The sequence below is a fragment of the Notechis scutatus genome, chromosome 2 (assembly GCF_049901735.1).
Source record: "Notechis scutatus isolate UNSWTSFEM ecotype Mainland chromosome 2, rNotScu1.2, whole genome shotgun sequence".
NCBI classification, from domain to species: Eukaryota; Metazoa; Chordata; class Lepidosauria; order Squamata; family Elapidae; genus Notechis; species Notechis scutatus.
Genome location: NC_142010.1, coordinates 3,750,281 through 3,772,626, shown reverse-complemented (window position 1 = coordinate 3,772,626; position 22,346 = coordinate 3,750,281). Strand labels below are relative to the sequence as shown.

General features: G+C 45.4%; 1 protein-coding gene across 1 annotated transcript in view; it reads right to left on the bottom strand.

Annotated features, from left to right (window-relative positions):
- Nucleotides 1-22,346, bottom strand: part of SLC44A4 (solute carrier family 44 member 4) — a 92,818-nt gene that overhangs the window by 32,777 nt on the left and 37,695 nt on the right. Inside the window, exons 3-8 of the mRNA XM_087952976.1 lie at nucleotides 20,552-20,625; nucleotides 16,495-16,573; nucleotides 14,730-14,829; nucleotides 10,741-10,875; nucleotides 7,509-7,569; nucleotides 2,104-2,209 (exon numbers count right to left, since the gene is read on the bottom strand). Coding sequence (XP_087809102.1) covers nucleotides 2,104-2,209; nucleotides 7,509-7,569; nucleotides 10,741-10,875; nucleotides 14,730-14,829; nucleotides 16,495-16,573; nucleotides 20,552-20,625 — 555 coding nt within the window. The remainder of the gene's footprint in view (nucleotides 1-2,103; nucleotides 2,210-7,508; nucleotides 7,570-10,740; nucleotides 10,876-14,729; nucleotides 14,830-16,494; nucleotides 16,574-20,551; nucleotides 20,626-22,346) is intronic.

The following is a 22,346-nucleotide window of genomic DNA, read 5'->3' as shown; positions in this document are numbered from 1 at the left end:
ACAAGTCTTAAAGTTGCCAAGGTTGGACACCCCTGAAGTAGATGGTTACTCTATAGGCATTTGTTATCTTGCTGTTAGGCATTTGTTTTCTTGTATATGTAGAAGTATTTCTGTTATTTATCAGTCCATAGGCATTTCTTATCTTGCTGTTGTAAAAAAAGGTTTCCTTAACCTTTCACTTGTTGTAAAACAATTATAAACACATGCCTGCGATCACTTACATCCCTCTCCTATTAAGACACATGATTGTCCCATCTAAATCCAAATCCATCTGTTTTCCTGGATTGATACATTTCACCCCAGCATCACCCCCTGGGAATGAAACGTACCTCTCTGGGAATGTATTGCACCTCCATTCGGAGGAATCCACACCTTTGAAGTATGCGGTTAATAGCCTCCTTAAGTGGTCAATTGTGATCAATTAGATGGACAATTGGAGAAGAGATAAGGAAAAGTAAACATTGCCGGAGAAAGATTTGTCTTTTGCAGGATAAATGTAAATCTAAGTTAAGAGAGTTTTACAATGCAGTTACTCAGGGTTTCTAAGAATACCTTAAAGGTATAAGGAGGACAGGGCATCTTTCTGTATTTTGTAGAATGTTCCTCCCATGTCTCTTGTGATGCGCTAGGAATTTCTTCCCAGATCTTTAACTTTGATCAAAGATTAAGTCTACTTTCTTTGATTTGCAAGCCTCCGTTTAAGTCTTTGTTTTGGTTCATTTTTGGCTTAAGCCAGACCTTACATTATGTTGGTGTGTTGTTTTCTTCATGTTGATGTCAAGCTTTGAAGCGTATGCAGGCTGATTTTCGTTTTTACAGCTTCACACCTTGCCAACAGACCGGGAGAATAAGGGAGATTGGAATGTGCATTCCAGGAGATAGCAAGAAACTAAGAGAACCAAAGCAGTGGTCGAATTCAAAATATTTTACTACAAGTTCTGTGGGTGTGCGCTTCATGTGTGCAAGGAGCATTCTAAAATGGGTAATTTTAAGCATGAAACTTACCTTACCGTCAGCACTGGTGAGTAAAACAGCTGAGGCACGGCAATCCGCTCTGCCGCGCCTATCAGCTGAGCTACAAGCAAAGGAAATATAGGACAGGAAAGGGTGGGTGCGGGTGGGCGGGACCAACGGGTGACCAGCACTACCGGATCACTAGAACTGGTGCAAACCGGCAGCATCCCATCCCTGAACCAAAGGAGTTCCAGTATTTGGTTGCTAGGGTCGTGGAGGTTTCCATAACAATACCTGGACATTTAATTGGACTACGTGACCTGCACTGATTAGAGGGGGGGGAGGATTCCAGGGGTGGGATGCTACCGGTTCGGCCCAGTTCTATAGAACCAGTATCTCTGAAGAGCAGCAGACATTGAACCGGATCGCTGCAACAACCTTTTGTTCGTCTGTTTGGCCTGCCCACACGCCGGCCCGGGTTCTTGGGTGTCCTTTATTTCCTGCTTTTTTCAACCTCAACTGCTTTGCGTGGCACAGCTGAAGTGGAAAAAGCAGCAAAAGAAGAGGATTTTCAAATGCTGTGCAGCTGCGCGCAGTATTTGTCAGCTGTCCGGGCGGCACAGCTGAGGTTTTTTTGAAAATGCTGTGCACACGTGCACAAAACATACTCTCACCGAACCAATAGTAATACCGGTTGAATCTCACCCCTGGAGGATTCTATACTTTAATTATACTGAATTGCCCGGGTATTAAACAGAGCTGGCTTTGCTTTCAATCTGCGCCAATATGATGTACTCAATAAAGATTAGCATAAAGACATTGGAACAGCTTGCCCCCAGAAATTACAGGTCCAGTTTCTTTAAGAAGAGACTTGGCAGCCACTTGTCTGAAATGGTATAGGGTCTCTTGCTTGAGCAGGGGGTTGGACTAGAAGACCTCTAAGGTCTCTTCCAGCTCTATTCTGATTGATTGATTGAAGATTGGATCATCTTGACCATACTTGCTTGGTTGGGTTCATCAGTCAGAACCTTTATAGTTGGATTTTGAGAACGAGGTCTGGGAGGAGAGGGAAATTGCCACTGTGGCTGTAAGACATTTGCCCAGAGAAAGGCCTTGATGAAGATTTCAAACTATTAAAAAAAAACTTACTCTGTGCCGTTGGTGATGTGCTCCACGGTTTCATTCGCTGACATTGTACCCACACTAAAGCTTCCAATATCAGAGGTGTTAAAAAAAGGCAAGCAACGATTAAGAACTGTAAATAAAAGGAGCGGATATAAATTAGGGGTCATTCTGGACATTCATTGACATCAACTATTTTTCTCTGCAAAGTCCCAGCCTTTAGGGTGAATTACAAATGATTAAAATTCATTTTGAACAAATGCATTCATTTTTTCTTCTTCTCCTGTAGTCTATCTTCCAATTTCCTGGGGTTTATTTTCCCCGCAGACACTGGAAATGCTTTGGCATGAAAGCTATTTGTGCCAGTGTTTCTCAACCTTTAAAACTGGTGGACTTCAACTCCCAGAATTCCCCAGACAACATACTGGTTTAAACAATCCCTCTTGCTGCATCATAAAGCGACCAGTCCTTGTATCCCCAAGATACCAAATCATTCCATTTTATCTTGACCCAAAATGTCAGTGGTTATTTCTTCCAATTAAGATTCTATTTTTCTATTAACAAACTACAGGTGGTGTAAAGTGTCATGCTGGTTGGGGAATTCTGGGAGTTGAAGTCCACACACCTTACAACTTGCTGGTGTATAAGATCCTGGAACAGATCTTTATCTTCACACTAAATCTTTCACCTCCTAAAGGATCTATGTGCCCAGCCCTTTTTTTTTTCCTGTTTAAAGATACAGAAGTAGTGTTTGGGTGCGTTACAAAGCAAAGCTGAAGCCATGCCTAGCATCTTCACTCCCTGCATACCAACTCAGAGGGAATCTCAGAGAGCATCTAGATCAATCGCTGTGCAATCCTTGAAGTATGTATTAGGAGTAGGGGTGGGATTCTACCGGTTCGGCCTGGTTCGGGCAAACCAGTAGCTCCAAGGATCAGCTGGGAATGAACCGGTTCAGTTTGCTCCAACGATCGGCTGTTGGGCCCACCCGCTCGCCCGGGCTCTAGGCTGTGCTTTATATCCTGTTTTTCAAGCTCAGCTGTTTTGTGCAGCACAACGGATTGCCCCGCATCAGCTGTTTAATACACAGGGATTGCTGGAGAAGGTCAGGAGCAAATGCGAAGCGTGCGCGCAAAATGCGTGCTCAACGAACCGGTTGTTACACCGGTTGAATCGCACCCCTGATTAGCAATATATCTCTCAACAAGGTTGGGAAGAATCCAAGTCTAAACCTTGATGTGCTCCCCAGACTACCTACCAATTTGTTTGAAGCAATGGTTGGCTGACTTACAGGTAAAATTTCCATTATCCTAACACGATTTAATCAGGAGTGGCTTCTGAATGGAAAACCAGTGAGTTCTGTTCACTTTGTATACTCCAAATGAACTCCTCAGTTGCAACTATGCCACTATTACTATAGATAGACCTCACTTAGTGACTGCTGTTTGAAATTTGGACTGTGATAAAACAATAATTTATGACCATTGCTTGTATTTATGATCTTTGCAGCATCTTTGCCTCTTTATTTCATTCACATGCTCACCATTACAGTACATTATGCTACCCACATTATTTGTGTAATATTCATAGTCACCCAACTCAATAAAGTGACTCTATGTGGCTTACAATTAAGTTAACAAGTTCAGCTCTATAATCTTAATAGCTGCTGCCCATAATTGACAAGACTTTAATCACTTTACACATTTGATTTTTGTTTGCCTCCTAAGCAGCTTGGGATTCAGAGCTGCAAGCAAACTAGGCAACCAGCTGATGCAACAACATTCCTTTCTATATGTACAATATCCCCCACTGGGTGCCTGCTTACTCTCTCGTAACCCCTTCACTCAAAGGAAAGCTAAAACAAATTGGAAGCACAATTGCAGTCATGTGATTTTTCCACTTAGCAGCCAGTTGCTGATCCCAACTGTGATAACTAAATAAAGATTACCTGTAATACCACCAATAATCAAAGCAACAATCAAATACAGATTTCCAATGCCTTTTTATGGTAGGCCAGGAAAGAGATAAGCCAATCTGGGGGGGGGGGATTGTATTACAGGGGATAGAAGCAGTGACAAGAAGATCTCTCCAAAATCCCAGATGATGGCAGTTTAACCGAAGGAACCTGGAGAATTCCCACCATGCTGAATTATGTCAAATAAACCTTGATTATTTACAGAACTATTATGCAAATACAGATAGTCCTAGCTTTAATGTCTTGTTTTACAACCATTCAAAATTAAAACAGTTGGGACAAAACAGCTTTGTAAACAATCCTGGCATTTACAGCCATTGCAGTGTCCTGTGGTCACGTGATTACCCATTTGCAAACTTCACAGCGGCTTCCAACAAGCAGAACTCATGAAGATCTGTGGAAATGAAATTGCAATCTGCAATCACCTGGTGTCCAGTTTTACAACTATGATTTGCTTATTGATGGAAGCAGAAGTGAATAAGTCATAAGTCTGGCACGTGTGATTTTTTTTTTTTTTTTTTGCTTAGAGACCATGCTGCTAAGTAACGAAGTAGCTGGTCGCAATTGTGATTGGTAAGTGAGAACTACCTGTAATCAGATTGTTAAGCCATATCACAGGTAGTCCTCGACTTATGACCACCATTGAGCCCCAAATTTATGTTGCTAAGCGAGACGATTGTTAAGTGAACTTTCCCCTAGTTTATGACCTTTCTTGCCAAAGTTGTTAAGGGAAAAGCACTTACGCTTATATGCCGCTTCATAGTGCTTTCCAGCCCCCTCTAAGTGGTTTACGGAATCAGCCTATTGCCCCCCAACAATCTGGGTCCTCATTTTACTGACCTCGGAAGGATGGAAGGCCGAGTCAGGGGTTGGGATTCAAATTTTTTAACAACCGGTTCTGTGGGCGTGGATAGATGGGTGTGGCCGTGTTACTGGGTGGGTGTGGCTTTTTTGCAGCAAACCTCCCCCCACCACACATTTTTTGCCTCCTGGGCCTCAGGAAAGCTGCCTGGGGGGCGTTTTTGCTCCCAGAGGGCTTCCTTGGGGCCCAGGAAGGAAAATAACGGAACTTTGAGGTGGGACAGTATCACCATCACCACTCCCACATGCCCCTTTTTGCCTCCTGGGCCTCGGGGAAGCCTCCTGGGCAAAGCAGTAAGACAGTGACGGGGATCCCAGCACAGCTGATCATAAGAACAACTGATCGTCGGGAGGGGAAAAAAAGAAATACCTTAAGGCAGTGAAGGCTAACCTATGACACGCGTGTCACTCGTGACACGCCGAGGCACTTTGACTGACACGCCTGTTGGTGTGGGGAAAACCTGCACATTTAGAGGCTGCCTGTGCTCTGCTCCAATCCCTGCTCCCTGCTTGTTGCGTGGAGGCGTGGTGTCACCGCTGCCGCAAGATCTTTGCAGCAGAGAACCAGTTTTAACCGCCATAAACTGAGGTTTGTCAGTTTCATTACCTCAGGAACGCTACAGGAGGAAAGGAGATCCATGAGGTTCACAGCCCTGTAAGGTGGCCTTCCGATCCCCACATCCTGCACCTGCAGCCCTGAGACCAGGGAGACGAGTTTCACAGCCCTGTGTGATCACCCCAGCCCAGTCCGTCATAAACCAAATTATTGATATTTCTTGAAGTGACACACGACCCGAGGAAGGCTACACTTTTTCCCAATTTTCGACACACCAAGCTGAAAAGGTTAGCCATCACTGCCTTAAGGAGTTACCGAGTAGGGGAGAACGCAGTCAGCAATGTCGGGCATGCACGATAAAGACTGACTGGGCGGGGAGGCGAGGGCGGACGGAGAGGGGCCCGCGAGGGGCACATTTACCGGTTCTCCGAACTGCGCAGAATCATAACAACCAGTTCGATAGAACCGGTCCAAACCAGTAGAATCCCACCCCGGGACTGAGTCAACCTTGAGCTGCTCAGAATCAAACTCCTGGAAGTGAACAGTGAGAGCTGGAAGTGCTGCATTCTAACCACTCAGGGGAAGTTAAGTTAGTGACAACGGTTGTTAAGTGAATCTGGTTTCCCCATTAACTTTGCTTGTCAGAAGGTTGCAAAAGGGAATCCCAGGACCACAGGACACTGCAACCGTCATAAATACGAGTCAGTTTGCCGAGCTTCTGAATTTTGATCATGTGACCATGGGGATGCTACCGTGCCAGTCTAAATGGTCATCAGTCACTTTTTTTCAGTGCCGTTGTTAACTTCGAAAGGTCACTAAAGGAACTGTTGTAAGTCAAGGACTACCTGTAACCAGAATCTTGAATTGTACCCAGAGTCCAATTCGTAAAGCTTGCAAAAGTACACAGGGACCAGGGCTTGTAACCAAGTGCACCCTTAACTTCTCACACCATTGCACTCTGGACCAGCTATAGTTTCCAACTGACCTTCAAGGGCAGCCCCATACAGAGTGCATTGCAGCAATCCAGGCAAGAGGTGACTAAGAATGAGTAACCACAATCAGGGTCTGCCAGCCTCCAGAAATTAGAATTATTTGCATCTGGCTGTGGGATTTGGGCATTGCAGGTCAATTTACAACCACAATCAAGCCCCATATTTATGTTAAGTGAAAAATGTGTTAAGTTGAATTTGTCCATTGCCAACTCATAAAATATCTCTATGGTCTTTTTAGAGTTGTCAACAGAAAGGGAAGGGGGAGGAGGAAAGGGTTTTGAAAGAGCAGTGTGGCAGCTTGAAAATCGAAAGTGCACTCCATAAATAGTTTTTCAGAGATAGTAACTAGGTGACTGAAGTTTCTGCTGCGCAAAATTGTAACTGGAGAACATGATGGATGACTCTTGGCTATGGATGTGTCCCACTGGAGAATATTAATTATGATACACCCAGGGGGTGGGGTGGAAAACCAGAGTCGAGGGTGACAATGAATGATGTGCCTCAGAGTCAGCTACACCCAGGCAGTGCTGGCATGTTAACTCCCAATAAATCCTTTTGAAGTTTTGGAAGTTTGGCTCGAGATTTAATTGGGGAATTAACTCGCCGGAATACCTGACACCCATTTGACGATTTTTCTTGCGACGCTTGTTAAGCGAATCGCTGCAGTCATTAAATGAGGAACATGGTTATTAAGTGAATCTGGGCTCCCCGACTGACTTCCCTGGTCCAAAGGTCGCAAAATGACTGACTCCTGAACTATGCAACCATCGTAATAAATGTGAGTCCGTTGTCAAGCATCTGAATGTAAATCACGTGACCGTCGGGCTGCTGCCAAATGGTCACAAGTGGGGAAAAATAGTCACGTCGCTATTTTCAAGGCCGTTGTAACTTTGAGCAGTCACTAAACAAACTGTTGTAAGTCAAGGACTACCTGTAAGGCAAAAGTTTGAAAACCTGACATCTCCCGTCTAAGATTTGTTTTGCTTTCTGTCATTTTCAGCAACATAACAGTGGAGTCTTTTTTTTTCTTTGCAGAATCAACACTTACTTGGCCTGGTTGGGATGGTGAATTGAAGACAAAGTTGCTGGTTGAAGATTTCTGACACGGTCTGGGGGGAAAAAAGCAAGAGAATCCTAGCAGTGTTGCATTCAGATAATAGAATGGCCCCCTAATGGAGGAATTATTGGGGTGAAGTGCCAGGAATATTGCAACGAGACAAAAGTCATTAAGGGAAAAAGAGGAGAGTTTACTATTCTCAAGGTGACTCCAAGATTTGCAGATATACATATATGTTATGTCTCACCTTTACAAAGGAGGCGAGAAGTCCAAATTCCAGCTGAATACAAACAAGCAAGCAAATCCAGTAATTATAGAGTTAAATTCCTTGAGCCGATAAAGTTCTTGGCAGTCTCACACACGCTGTCTGCCAAGTCCGACAAGAAAGCAGGAATATAAATCACAAGCTGACACCGCACACAGGATACTACGAAGCTTCTCTCACTAAGTAACACGTTGTCCCAAACAAGTTCCCAGAGCGAACACACCCACTTTTATTCCCTGTGGGGCGTGTCAGTCCCTCATCTCAGTCTCTGATTCGTCCTTTCTTTCTGCGTTGCAGCTCACACTTTTGCCTGCGCCGTTGCCTCGCATCAAGCCAGCATTCCTCAGCTTGATCTTCAGTCAGAGGCTCTGATACGCTCTCCTGGTTATCTGCTGACACCTGAGGCACAACCGGGGAGGAAGGTCTTGCCAACAAGGAAAGTCCTGGGGAGGAAGGCAACTCCAAATCCTCTAACAAAGCAGGCTCAAACCTCAGAGCCAAATCCTCCTCTTCCTCATTGTCCAAGTCTTCGTCCTCTAACAAAGCAGGCTCAAACCTCAAAGCCAAATCCTCCTCTTCCTCATTGTCCAAGTCCTCGACCTCTGACAGAGCAGGCTCAAACCTCCGAGCCACAACACATATATACATAGATTACATACATACATACATTAAAAGCAACAAGCACCCAAATGCTAAACATTTGAGGCAGGGATCCCCAACCTCCTGGCTGCGGCCCAGCACCAGATTGTGGCCTATCCCAGTGGTGACAAACTCAAGACCCAGGGCCCAAATCCAGCCCATGGGGTGCTTAGATCTGGCCTGCAGGGGCACCCTGGAACCAGCAAAGGACCAGCCTGCGATGCCTCTGCCAGCGAAAACAGAGCTCAGGAGGGCCACATGCCTCCCATCCTCTGTTTTTGCTGGCAGAGGGTTGCAGGAGGCTGTTGCAGCCCAAAACGGAGGTTGGGAGTCTGTTTTTGCAGGCAGAGCGCTTGGGCCACCACAAATGCCCCCAACAGGAGTCACACACACACACACACACACACACACACACACACACACACACACCAAGATCAAACACAACCCTGATGTGTCCCTCAATGAAATCGAGTTTTACACGCCTGGGCTGCATGAGTGGCAGGCCTGGTGCACATGCACGCCCAAGCACAGTTCCACGCGTGTGAGCAGCGCGCAGCTCCACTCCCACAAACAGTGGGCCAGGGTGCACAAGCATGCATGCGTAGCTCCACTCACACGAACGGCGGGGTGGAGTGTACTCGCATGCCCACCGGCCCACTGCTCCCATGAGGGGAGCTGCCCATGGGCGCACCAGTTTGCCGCTTGCACGGCCTAGTTCCCCTCTCCTCCCTCCAGCCAGGCCTCCCAGCTGCAACAGTTTGGGATTGCTGGTTTAAAGGAAACGGCGAGGAACAGTGAGGCAGGAAAGCTGGAACAAGGGCATCCTGTTAGAAAGAAATAAGCTAAACCAGAGGTGTCAAACTCAAGACCCGGGGGAGAGGATCCGGCCCATGAGATGCTTCGATCTGGCCTGCAGGGCTACCCTGGAAACAGCAAAGGACTGACCCGCGGTGCCTCTACCAGTGAAAACGGAGCTTGGGAGGGCTGCGTGCGGCCCTCCCGAGCTCCGTTTTCATTGGCAGAGGGTTGCAGGAGGCCATTGCAGCCAAAAACAGAGCTTGGGAGCCCCTTTTTGTTTTCAGAGCACTCAGGACCCCCGACACGAGTGACATTGAGCTGGCCACACACACCCCGCGCTCCCCAAGGTCAAACACAACCCTGATGTGGCCCTCAATGAAATAGAGTTTGTCATACCTGGGCTAAACACTGGTCAGCCACTCATGCGGTCCACTGGCCAACAGGCCATGGCCCGGTCGTACGACTACAGCCCACAGGTTGGAGGACTCCTTTCTTAGACTGTATTCTTATTCTGGGCTCTTCTTCCACCTCACCTCCGTTGAGGGAGGTATGTTCCATTCTAACAAGATGGATTCTTTTAATCCTCTCTTTCAAACCGGTGGTCCTCTCTAGGACCATTGTCTGTGTGCAAAACATGCAAGGTGCACATTTTGGCTAGAGAGGTCGCTTGGTTTGAAAGAGGATCCATCTACGTTAGCACTGAACAACACCCTTCCCTCAACAGAGGGGGAGGGATAAGACCAGGGGTGGGATGCGACAGGGTTAACTACCAGTTTGGTCATTGACAAGGTTTAGTGATTTACGATGTGCTTCCCTGCACGCTGCTGGCACGCGCCTGTAAACCGTCATCAGCCTGCTGCGTGCAGACAAGCAACCTTTCAAAAAGCCCTTTTTTTCCGGCTTTTTAAACTGCATCTGTGCCTCGTACGGCAGCTGAAGTTGAAAAACATCAGGAAATAAAGGTCAGGTAAGAGCCCGGGTGGGCGAGTGGGCAAAAACATCAACAGACATAGAACCGGTTCTATGTCTGCTGCTCTTCAGAGCTTACCGGTTCTACAGAGGTGGACAGAACTGGTAGAAACCCACCCCTGGATAAGACACCATCTATCTCCAGTCTACAACGCAGCCTTTGCAGGACTGCCAAGAAGATTCAACAACCAATTGCACCCTGATTCAGGTAAAGATAAATGTGGCCTCAATGATTCTCACAGACAGTACAAATGACCAGATGACTGCAAAGAAATACAATGCTTCCATATTGCCCCCCTCCCCAATCGTCCTATCAGAACCTATCCTTCCATCCTTCCACCATCAGAACTGATGAAGCTTCTTGGATGAGAGAAGCAAAAGTTTTTCTTCTTCTTCCTCAAGGAAAAAAACAGTCCAGTTGTCTTTTGTAGAAAAAAAACAACACTTTTGAGATAAGGCCCCACTGAATATCCAAGAAAACTTGAAACGCCCTTCAGGATTACCGGGAAGGCAAAGAATTAAGATTGGACTCATCCAAAGGCAACCACTTACCAACTTCGTAGTTTCGAGATCAATGCTGGGTTGGCACATTGTCTGATTCCAAACGTCAGAAGGTTTCTTACTTGAAGGCACTAAATCAGTTGGAGGCACCACCCAGAATATGCTGGAGCAATCGGAGACACAAATCTGAAAAGGAAGGAACACAGGGAAGCGGTCTGAAAAACCATCGGCAATGATTTCTAGAACAACTAAGATGATCAAAAGGCCTGGAGACTCAACCATACAAAGAATGGCTGCAGGTTTTGGGTCTAGCTAGTCTATAGAAAAGAAGAATTAAGGGTGACCTGATTGCAGTATTCTAGTGTTTGAGGGGCTGCCACAAAGGAGAGGGGGGCAAATTATTCTCCAAAGACAAGAAACAAGGGTTGGAAACTAATCAAGGACGGAAGCAACCTGGAATTAAGGAGAAACTTCGTAACAGTGAGGACAATTAACCGGTGGAACAGCTTTGACTTCCGAAGTCATAGATGCTTCATCATTGGAGGTTTTTGAGAACAGAGTGGACAGCTACTTGTCTGAAATGGTATAGGGTCAACTGCTTAAGCAGGGGGATGGACTAGAAGACCTCCAAGCTCCCTTCCAGATCTATTCTATTCTATTCTATTCTATTCTATTCTATTTTCTAATCTATTCTATTCTATTTTCTAATCTATTCTATTCTATTCTATTCTATTCTATTTTCTATTCTGTTCTATTCTATTCTATTTTCTATTCTATTCTATTTTCTATTCTATTCTATTTTCTATTCTATTTTCTATTCTATTTTCTATTCTATTCTATTCTATTCTATTCTATTCTATTCTATTCTATTCTATTCTATTCTATTCTATTCTATTCTATTCCATTCCATTCCATTCCATTCCAATCCAATCCAATCCAATATGAGTCAGGTGCCAAGCATCTGAATTTAGACCACGTGATCATGGGGCAGGGGTAGGATTCAACCAGTTTGAACTGGTTCCGGCTAACTGGATGTTAAATTTGCATCTGGTTTGCTGAACCTGTATTTGAACCAACCGGCTGGCCCCGCCCACCCTGCCCCTCCCCTCCCCTCCCCGGAGTCTCCACGTGGCCTGTTTTGGATGCAGGTAAGGGCAGAGTCTGCGCGGAGGCTCGGGGGGGGGGGAAACGGACCTTCTGGAAGTTCAAAAACGGGCCTGTTTCCGGCTTTTGGTGGGCCTCCAGAGCCCGGGGGAGGCTGTTTCCGCCCTCCCAGAGGCGTGAGGGAAGCCTCCGGACCCTTGAGAAGGCTAAAAAGGCCCCTCCCGGAAGTCCCAATTGGCCACGCCCACCCAGCAAGTGGGCAGCGAACCGGTTGCTGGCATTTTTGAATCCCACCCCTGCCATGGGGATGCTGCAACGGTCATAAATGTGAAAAACGCTCGTGAGTCACTTTTTTCTGTGTCAGTGTAACTTTGAACGATCACTTAAACAAACTGTTGTTAGTCAAGGACTACCTGTACATCAACCCATATAACGCATCAGCTCCAAAGAGGCGGAGTCTGAAGTACGAGGTCACAATTTTGCTGCTTAGCGGCCCAATTTGCCCTTTTTAAACCCCCCTTGGCCAGGGGAGGTGGTAGCTTGGCGAAGCTTCTTCTGGATGTGAAACTGTGCTGTCCAGCCAGTGTCTGGGAATTGGATAGTTAGGTAGCAATTGTGAGCTGTCCCCTTAAGGGAATGCCTCACGGTAAATGTAGTTAAGGTATCCTGGGAAATGTAGTCCATGTCACGTGACCCCATTTGTAATCCTGATTGGTCACTAAATTGACCCTCGATGGGTGGGGGGAGTTTTCCTCCCTCTTGGCTGAACTCACGGACTCGTGGTAACAGTTCTACTTCTATCGCTACGAGACGAGGGGGAAAAGGATAGAAGATAACCATCTTTTTACCTACAAGACAGATAGGCAAAGGATTGGTCATTAAAGAAGAACTTCATCATAAATGTGAGCTATGAGGATACCTGATTGTTAGGAATATAAGTCACCTAACAGGTATTTGGGTTAGACACATATAAACCAGGATAAACATTTTAGTACTATATCTTTAAGGGAATGCAAGAGCAAGCAATTGGGTGTGGTTTCTCAAACAGCCATAAGATGGAGCCAGAAACCTGGGTTGTTTAATCTTAGTCTCAGAAGAGAGTGTGTCTGAGTGAGTATCTCTGTTTCCTTCTGTTGGAAAATATTGCCGTTCCTTCATTTCTTCTAATTGATTGATATTACTGGATTTAATGTAAGTCTGATACTGAACTGTTTTTTGACACTGGACTTTGATATTTGGATTATCCCTGGATTGAAAATTGACTGATTTAACTTGTGAATGACTTTGGATTGCTTGTTTGGACTCTGCTTAACGTTTCTGGAAGTAAAAACCTACATTTACTGTACAGTGTATCTGTGTGCTCTGTGTGTATTATTCCTACACTACTCTCTATACGTCTCCCTGTATGCGCTCATTCTCCTAACGGGGAATTACCTCAACACTGATGAACCAATAAAAGTACTTTGTTATGGATGTTTTGTTGAGTTTATCTATCTGCATCTGTACAGAAGACAAATCTACCATTGTACAGAGTACAGAACAGTAAAAAGATGGTTATCTTCTATCTTTTTCCCCTCATCTCGTAGCGATAGAAGTAGAACAGTTACCACGAGTCCGTGAATTCAGCCAAGAATGAGGAAAACTCCCCCAACCCATCGAGGGTCAATTTAGTGACCGCTCAGGAGTACAAATGGGGTCACGTGACATGGACTACATTTCCCAGGATATCTTAACTACATTTACCATGATGCATTCCCTTAAGGGGAACAGCTCCCAATTGCTACCTAACTATCCCAATTCCCATACACTGGCTGGACAGCACAGAAACCCAGAGGCATTGTCGGAAATCCAGGCTGGTACAGTGTTAGCAGTATTTTTTTTTTCTTTTTTCTTTTCATTAAAAATACTCCCTGAACCAGTGGCGGCTAAACTTTTTCGGCTGCCGTGCCGATAATTGCACGCATTCTCACTTGCGCATGCTTCTGTGCCGGCACCCAGAAGGCAACGCATGCGGGCCACCTACACGCCCCCTGTGCATGCACAGGTGATCCCCTTGCACACCATGCATCTCTGCGAACGCGCATGCATCTCCCACCCACCCCCGCGCATGAGCACCAGATACCCAACAATCAGCTGTTGGGCGGTGCCAGGTGCACCTTCTGGGCAACCTCTCGCATTCCAGGGGAAATGGCTATGCGTGCCACTTCCGGCATGCGTGCCATGGGTTCGCCAACATGGGCCTAAACGTTAAGGTCTGCAGAACGTGCCTAGGAGCAGACACCTAGGCTGTCCTCGTTTTGCGACTGCCTTCTTTGGTGACTTGTTTGCAATTACAAAGGTGATGAAAAAAATAACCTTGCCACCAACATTCACGTTTAGGGCCTCCTGAGGACTGTTAAAGGAAAGCTGAGGTGAGAACCTAAGTACCGTCACGGTTTCACTTAGTAAGTGCTTTGCTTAATGACCAAGTTGAAATCACCGAGGACTATTTGCACCTGGTTACACACATGCGCAGGCACACACACACAATGTCAACCAAAAAGATACTCCTTTGGTCTTTTTAGCTGCCAGAAGAAGAAAGTGGGGGGAAACAAGGCATTCCTTAAATGCCTAGATAATCACCCCAGCAGCCCAAAGTTGTCGGAGCATAAGAAGTTTATAGGAGAGCATGGTGGATGACTCTGGGAGATGGATATGTCCCATTGGAGAAGTCACACCCAGGGGGTGGGGGGAAGACCAGGGTCAAGGGGGAAATGTATGACGTAATTTAGTATCGGCTGCACTCACCATGCGTCAATATGGCCAACCCCTAATAAATCAATTTTCTTTTCTCTGAGATGCGGCTAGAGACTTTTGATTTGAATGAGGGTGGATTTGTTGGAGCCCTCACACTTACACACACACACACACACACACACACACACAGAGCAAGATACCTGTGGGGTAGGGCATTGCAAGCCCTTCATTGCTATTGCCAGTGGATTGGCTTCCACGACACATTGCATGAGGTTGAAGTAGAGAAGGTATGGTTTGCCACTAAACAGAAAAAGGGAATTGAAGAAACATATTAAAAGAAATAATTCCTGGTAATGGAAAAAAAAAAAAAAGACACTCGGGTTGCTCCAATTCTCAAAAGTACGTCTGGTTAACTGACTGCCGGACACTAATTTTGTACCAGTAGTCCTCGACTTACGACCACAATTGAGCCCCAAATTTCCGTAGCTAAGCGAGATATTCGTTAAGCGAATTTCGCCCCCGTTTACGACTTTTCTTGCCACGGTTGTTAAACGAATCACTGCAAGTTGGCAATTTAGTGACATCGTTGTGAAAGTATATCTGGCTTCCCCTGTCGACTTTGCTTGTCCGAAGGTCGGGGACAATCCCACACGACCCCCGGGGACACTGCAAACGTCATCAAGAGGAGCCAGTTGCCAAGCATTTGAATTTTGGTGAGGTGACCCTGGGGATGCTGCAAAGGTTTGTAAGTATGAAAAACAGTCCTAAGTTATTCTTTTTAGTACCGTTGTAACTTTGAACGGTCACTAAACAAACTGTTGTAAGTCGAGGTCTACCTGTACAGAGTTGTTGTTTTTTTTAATTCCAGGAAAACTGTGGCTGTCGGAGCTTGGTTAAATCTCTGCTTGTTAAAAATCCCCCCTCCAGGGGTGGGCTGGTGGGGGTTCACAAGAGTTTGGGAGATACTCTAGCTCAGTGGTCGCCAACCAGTGGACCGGGGACCACTGGTGGTCCGCAAGAAAATTTTGGTGGTCCACAGAGAAATGTCCCCCCCAAGCAATTAATCCAGGCTGCACAGGAACACAAGGCTGTGCCGCCCACATGACATGCCCACCCACTGGCCCCCACCCTTCAGCCAAGCACAAACCTTACCTTGAGTAGAGCCACGCGAGCTGGAACTGGAAGTTAAGACCAACGGCGGGGGAGGGAAATCCGCCCCGGGGTGGATTGCTGACGTTGGTGGAAAAAGTCGGTCCCATATTCCAGAGCTGCAGTAGTCACAGGACTGGCCCTTTGGTCCTCCTGGAGCAGCTCCTCCAGTCCATGGCAGGCCGGTGCACCCGGGTGGAGGAGCAGCTGCTCTGGGATGACCAAAGCACCAGTCTTGTGACTACGGCAGCTCTGGAATATGGGACCGACTTTCCCACCAACGTCAGCAAGCCACCGTCTGTCAAAATTCATGTTAGTGGTCCACGGGATTTAAAATTATGAGTTTGGTGGTCCCTTGAGGTCCAAAAGGTTGGCGACCCCCTGCTCTAGCTAAGATTCTGCGCAATTCGGAGAACCCCCAAATCCCACTCTTGGGTGGCCCCGCCCACCCCACCCCTCCCAGGAGTCCCAACATGGCCCATTTGGGATGCAGGTAAGTGCAGGGTGCCTGTGGAGGCTCAGGAAGGGAGAAAAATGGGCCCGGCAGAAGTTCAGGGAAGGCCAGAAATGGGCCCTTCTAGAGAGTTTCCGGAGCACAGGAAAGCCTCTGGAGCCAGGGAGGGCAAAAAAGCACACACACACACCCGCTGTGGTGCAGAAGACCGACTGGGCCACGCCCACCATGGCCACGCCCACCCAGCAACCGGGCAGAGAACCCTTTGCTAAATTTTTTGAAGCCAACCCCCCACCCCCCACTCTAGCCAAGCAACAGTTTTGATGAGTCCCCTTCCTTCCTTTGCAGGATTTCCAACGTACCGATTGCCGCCAATTCCGCAATAGGATCCTGTTGAATTTCTGGGATAAATAACTTGCCGCGGATCACCGTAGAGCCAGGCTTGGAAAACAAAAAAAGAAGGGAGGAAGGAGGGAGGGAGGGAGGGAGAGAGAGAGAGAGAAAGAGAGAGAGAGAGAGAGGGAGGGAGGGAGGGAGGGAGGGAGGGAGAGAGGGGAGAGAGAGAAAGAAAGAAAGAAAGAAAGAAAGAAAGAAAGAAAGAAAGAAAGAAAGAAAGAAAGAAAGAAAGAAAGAAAGAAAGAAAGAAAGAGGGAGGAGGGAGGGAGGGGGAGGGAGGGAGAGAGAGAAGAGAGAGAGAGAGAGAAAGAAAGAAAGAAAGAAAGAAAGAAAGAAAGAAAGAAAGAAAGAAAGAAAGAAAGAAAGAAAGAAAGAAAGAAAGAGGGAGGGAGGGAGGGAGGGAGGGAGGGAGGGAGAAAGAAAGAAAGAAAGAAAGAAAGAAAGAAAGAAAGAAAGAAAGAAAGAAAGAAAGAAAGAAAGAAAGAAAGAAAGAAAGAAAGAAAGAAAGAAAATGAGAAGGAAGGCAAAGAGAAAAAAAATATATCAATATTTCATAATTTGCCATTGATATTCACCAGTTTGGAGCCCCCCAAAATGAGAATTTTAAGAAGTGTGGACTTCAACACCCTGCTGTCTGGGGAATCATGAGATGAGATGAGTTCACACTTCTCAAAGTTGCTACAGTTGAGAAACACTGAATTAAAGGGGGGAAATCACATGCTAACTGCAGATCCTTCTTTTTTTAAATGTCCAAACAGCTTTCTCCTAATCTCTTAATTACAGAGGTTTGATTCTACTATTTTAGTTGTTATGGGTGGGGTGGAAAGGAGGAGAACCTGGGGAAGAGATACATCCATCCTATCTAAAGCCTTCAAGTTATTCCTTCCAGACCCCAAGGGGGGGGCTTTTAAACAAATGATCTGCTGGACAAAAGAAATAATTTCTTTTCAGAAAGCTTTAAGGAGGCTATTTGACTCTCCTTTACCCTTTTTGTTAATGAAATGCAAGGCTCCTTCCTTCCATAAGTTGGAATCTGAATGCTTAAAGCTGACCAGTTATATAATATATATAACTAGAACTAGAAAACCTTGAATTAGCTCTTCGGTCTGACTTAAGCATGGTATATAAAATCATACATTGCAATGTCTTACCTGTCAATGAATACTTCAGCTTCAACCATAACAACACAAGAGCACACAATAGATACAAACTCAAAGTTAACCAGACCAAACTTGATTGCAGGAAAACGACTTCAGCAATAGAGTGGTCAATGTCTGAATCTTCTAGCATGGATCCCCAACCTTTACACGCAATGCCCGGTACCGTGTCAGCTGGCGCCTTCAGCTTCTGGCGCCGCCATCTTTAAATCACAGTGACATCACAGTGATTAGTACAAACTCAAGTAAACCGCACCAGCTTTTTGCAGAAATGGCTTCAGCAAAAAGTGGTCAATGTCTGGAATACTCTACCATCTTTTGACAAAAATTGCTTTTTACAAAAAGTGCGCGCCAGCCCAGCGCCCGGTAAGGCTTGTCCGCGACGGTCCCGGACGTGGACCCTGCTCTACCTGACTTGTGGTTTCTTCCCAAACCCAAAAACTTTAACCTTAGACTGTCTACTATTGACCTCACCCCTTTCCTAAGAGGTCTGTGGGGCGTGCATAAGCGCACCAACGTGCCTACCATCCCTGTCCTATTGTTTCTCTTATTCTTTTATTTTTCTTATATGTACCCATTTCATGTATTCACAACTATGTATACACTTATACTTATTATCTTGTAAACAATTGGCAAATCAAATAAATAAATAAATAAATAAATAATGCAGGCTTCTCCAAAACAATGATCTCTTCCCAGTGCCCAGGAAATGCATAACTCAGTGGAAATAGGCTCCCCTGGTCAGCGCCCATTCAGTGGAGCCACAAAGAAAATTGTACCAAAGGATAACAGGGCTGTTTAGTTCTACAGCTTTTGGGGAAGTCAGATACAATCAGACTGACCTTTGGATATTTCCATGCCACCCCTGGTTTTGCCTTCTGCAATGTTTGGTCATCTTCTCTACATTCTCGGTTCAATTAATACTTACTTGCTTTACCTATCTACCTATCTACTCTATCCATCCACCCAGACTGGGAGACAGGTCAGGGTTTATTTTATTTATTTATTTGATTTGTCAATCGCTTACAAGATAATAGGTATAAGTATATACATAGTTATGAAATACATGAAATGGGTACATATAAGAAAAATAAAAAGAAACAATAGGACAGGGACGGCAGGCACGTTGGTGCGCTTATGCATGCCCCCTACAGACCTCTTAGGAAAGGGGTGAGGTCAAGAGTAGACAGTCTAAGGTTAACGTTTTTGGGGTTTGGGGAAGAAAGTTTGGGTTGCGGGAAAGCTGAATGGAGCAAATTACAGGCTGCTTCTCTCCTTGGTTAGTTTCCACCCATTGCTCCTTGTCCTGCCCTCAGGGGCTTTGGAGAATAGCTTGACTCCCTCTCCTTTGTGGCAGCCCCTGAGATATTGGAAGACTGCTATCATGTCTCCCCTGGTCCTTCTTTTCATTAAACTACTAGACACACCCAATTCCAACAACTGTTCTTTATATGTTTTAGCCTCCAGTCCTCTCCTAGGAAAATGAAATATTGTAGGAAATACTAAAAAGGCAGAGTATTTCTCCTAAAAGAGAAGTAGAAGCTCAGAGAGGCAGAAACCCAGCTTCCCCCCCCCACCCCGCTTTGTTAATAGGCCATTAAGGCCTGGGGCAGTCTATTCTACATAACAAAGATCTACCTCCTTCAGGCAGAGCCATAATAGGAATTGTTAGGAGCGATGGCAAAATATCAATCAGTAAAAAGCTAAAAACAAACTGGTCCAAAGCCACCCAGTTGGCTTCTGTGGGGGGACCAGAACACAAAACTGTTCATGCTTCTAGTTCAAAACCTTCTCCATTACCTCACTCTGACTCTTGGGTTGAAAGAGAGAAATAAAAAAACCCAAATCGTCCCAGTGAGTTTTTGTGGTTGAGGGAGGAACTACAATCAAAATTTCTACACTCCCCATCCATTATTTTTTTCAATTCTGAGCAAATACAATTCTGGCTGCTGTTAATACATGTATAATTAAATATGTTTTTTTCTTTACTGTTAACCTTTGGGTATCATTCCTAATAAAAATATTTCAGGTTTCAAATCTATGTGTTGTTTTTTCATTTTTTTTCCAACCATGTGTGCATTTTTGTCCAATATCTTTTAGCTTCTATACAAGACCACCACATATGGTAATATGCTCCGGGTGTCTGGTGATACTTCCAGCACTTAGCCGATTTATCTTTGAACATCTTAGCTAGTTTTGCTGGTGCAAAGTGCCATCTAGAAAACATCTTATACAAGTTTTCTTTGTATGCTGTCGATATTGTTAATTTATCATTCCTATCCCATAGCTTCTGCCATTTATCTAATTCTATAGCATATCCAATTTTTTTTTGCCCATGCTATCATTTGAACGATGAAGACCTTGATGATCTGTGGCAGAGGTGGGAAACTGTGGCCCCTTTATGACTTGTGGACTTCAATGGCTGGCTCAGGGATTCTGGGAGTTGAAGTTTACCAGTCATAAAAGGGCCATAGTTTCCCACCCTTGATCTATGGAGGTAACACTAATTCCCTTTTACAACCTTGTAATCCCTTAATTCAGGGTGGAATCGGGGCAACTGGATGGAGTTGAGCATTTACTGGCCGGAAGCCCTTCCTGACACCACACGGCGTTCACAGCAGATATTTTTCCTTTGCGCCCTAAGAGAAGAACATCTGCCACTACCAAGGATTGAACGCTCAACTTTCCAAGTGGGAGGCGAGCGTCTTCACCACCAAGCCATCACACTGCTCATCTATGGAAATAATGCCATATGTGCACATGCGTTTCTCATATATGATCTACTAAACTGGCTCCTCTGCAATGGAATAATGTATTTGGCTCCAGCTCCCTTGGTCCTCTTCTCTAAGTTAAGAAACTTACTCACCCAAAAGCCCTATTATCATGTAGCCAATGAGGAAGACCCCAAAGATAACACAGCAAATAATATCTGTACAGCTCCTGGAACAGAGAAAGTGAAGGGTCAGTCATCAACATACTAACTTACAGGCACATGTGTATGGGTGTTTACATCAAGTGGAAAGACTAAAACCTCAGCCTCAAATTCTAGTGTCTTCGGGCATATATCCATAAAGCTTTTTTTAATGATTTCCCAAGTCAGCTAACACACATAGGATCTCTTGTAGTTTCTGATTCAAGCATTAATCAAGCCAAGTTTTTTTTTTTTTCCTGAGGTCAGCCAAAGTTGGTTTGGGACTGCCATGTACACAGCAGGTATGTGAACACATCCACACTCGCACATTATCAAGCCTCACAACTGGAAAAAAAAAAGGAGAAAGAAGAAAATGTCCTTAAATACTAGGCGCAGGGTGCATTTATTCCACCTACATCATAGGCTTTATTTCAAGTTGGATCCAGAACGTAATTGCTAAATAGAGCCGGGATGGAGCAGAATGCAGTATTGCAGGCAAACTTTGTTCACAGCCTGGAGTTCAATCCTGACCAGCTCAAGGTTGACTCAGCTTTCCTTCTGAGGTCGGTAACATGAGGACCCAGATTGTTGTGGGGGCAATAGGCTGACACTGTAAACCACTTGGAGAGGGCTGTAAAGCACCATGAAGTGGTATATGCCAGGGGTCGCCAACCTTTTGGACCTCAGGGACCACCAAACTCATAATTTTAAATCCCAGGAACCACTAACGGTTCTATGGGCATGGCCTAATTTGTGGGTGTGGCTTGGTGGTCATGTGACTGGCTGAGCATGGCTTATATGTCAATATTATAAATATTTATATAAATATTGAATTTTTATCAAAAAAGAGCAACTTTTACTCAAAATCAGGCAAAGCAGGCAGGCAGATTGAGTTGCTCACAGAATCACAGATTCATTCAGAGATCTATCTATCTGCCATTGGCTAGCTCAGTCTGTCACATAAAATTTGCCAGCAAGCAAACTCACAAAATTAACTCACAACACACCATGCATGTAAATATTGAATTTTTATTTTAAAAAAAAGAGCAACTTTTACCCCAAATCAGGCAAAGCAGGCAGATTGAGTTGCTCACAGAATCATTCAGTGATCTATCTATCTGCCATCGGCTAGCTCAGTCTCTCCAATTTGCTTGCCGTGAGTCGGCACTGAATAACAGAACCTTCAGTCCTAAGGGAGGTTCGGCTGTGCTTAGCTAGAAAGCAAGAAATCCAACCATTTCCTGCTTCCTAGCTAATCTAAATCTCCTAGCACAGCAGAACAGATGATGGTTGGAAAAAGGAAAAATAGCAATTTAGCAGGCAAGTTTGCCGGGTAAGGAGTGAGTGGGTGGGGAGGGTTCCCGCGGGCCATGTGGGCAGCGCAGCCTTGTGTTTCTGTGCAGCCTGGATTAATTGCTTTGGGGGGGTGTTCTGGGGGTGAGATTTCTCTGTGGCCCACCAAAATTTTCTCATGGCCCACCAGTGGGCCACGGCCCACCAGTTGGCGACCGCTGGTATATACCGTAAGTCTAAGTGCTATTGCTATCATTGGATGCTGGGCTCTTCCATGGGTTATGGGTGGGAGGAACACAAGGCTCTTCTTCAAGTAGCCTATGCCTCTCCCCTCATTTTTAAAAATTGGCACTTTCCAGCATGGCACCCTCCAATCCCCTTGAAGTTCAAACTGTGGTATCTTTGTCAGCCAAGCCATGCGCTGGAATTCAGAATATAAATTCAATGTTGATAGAAC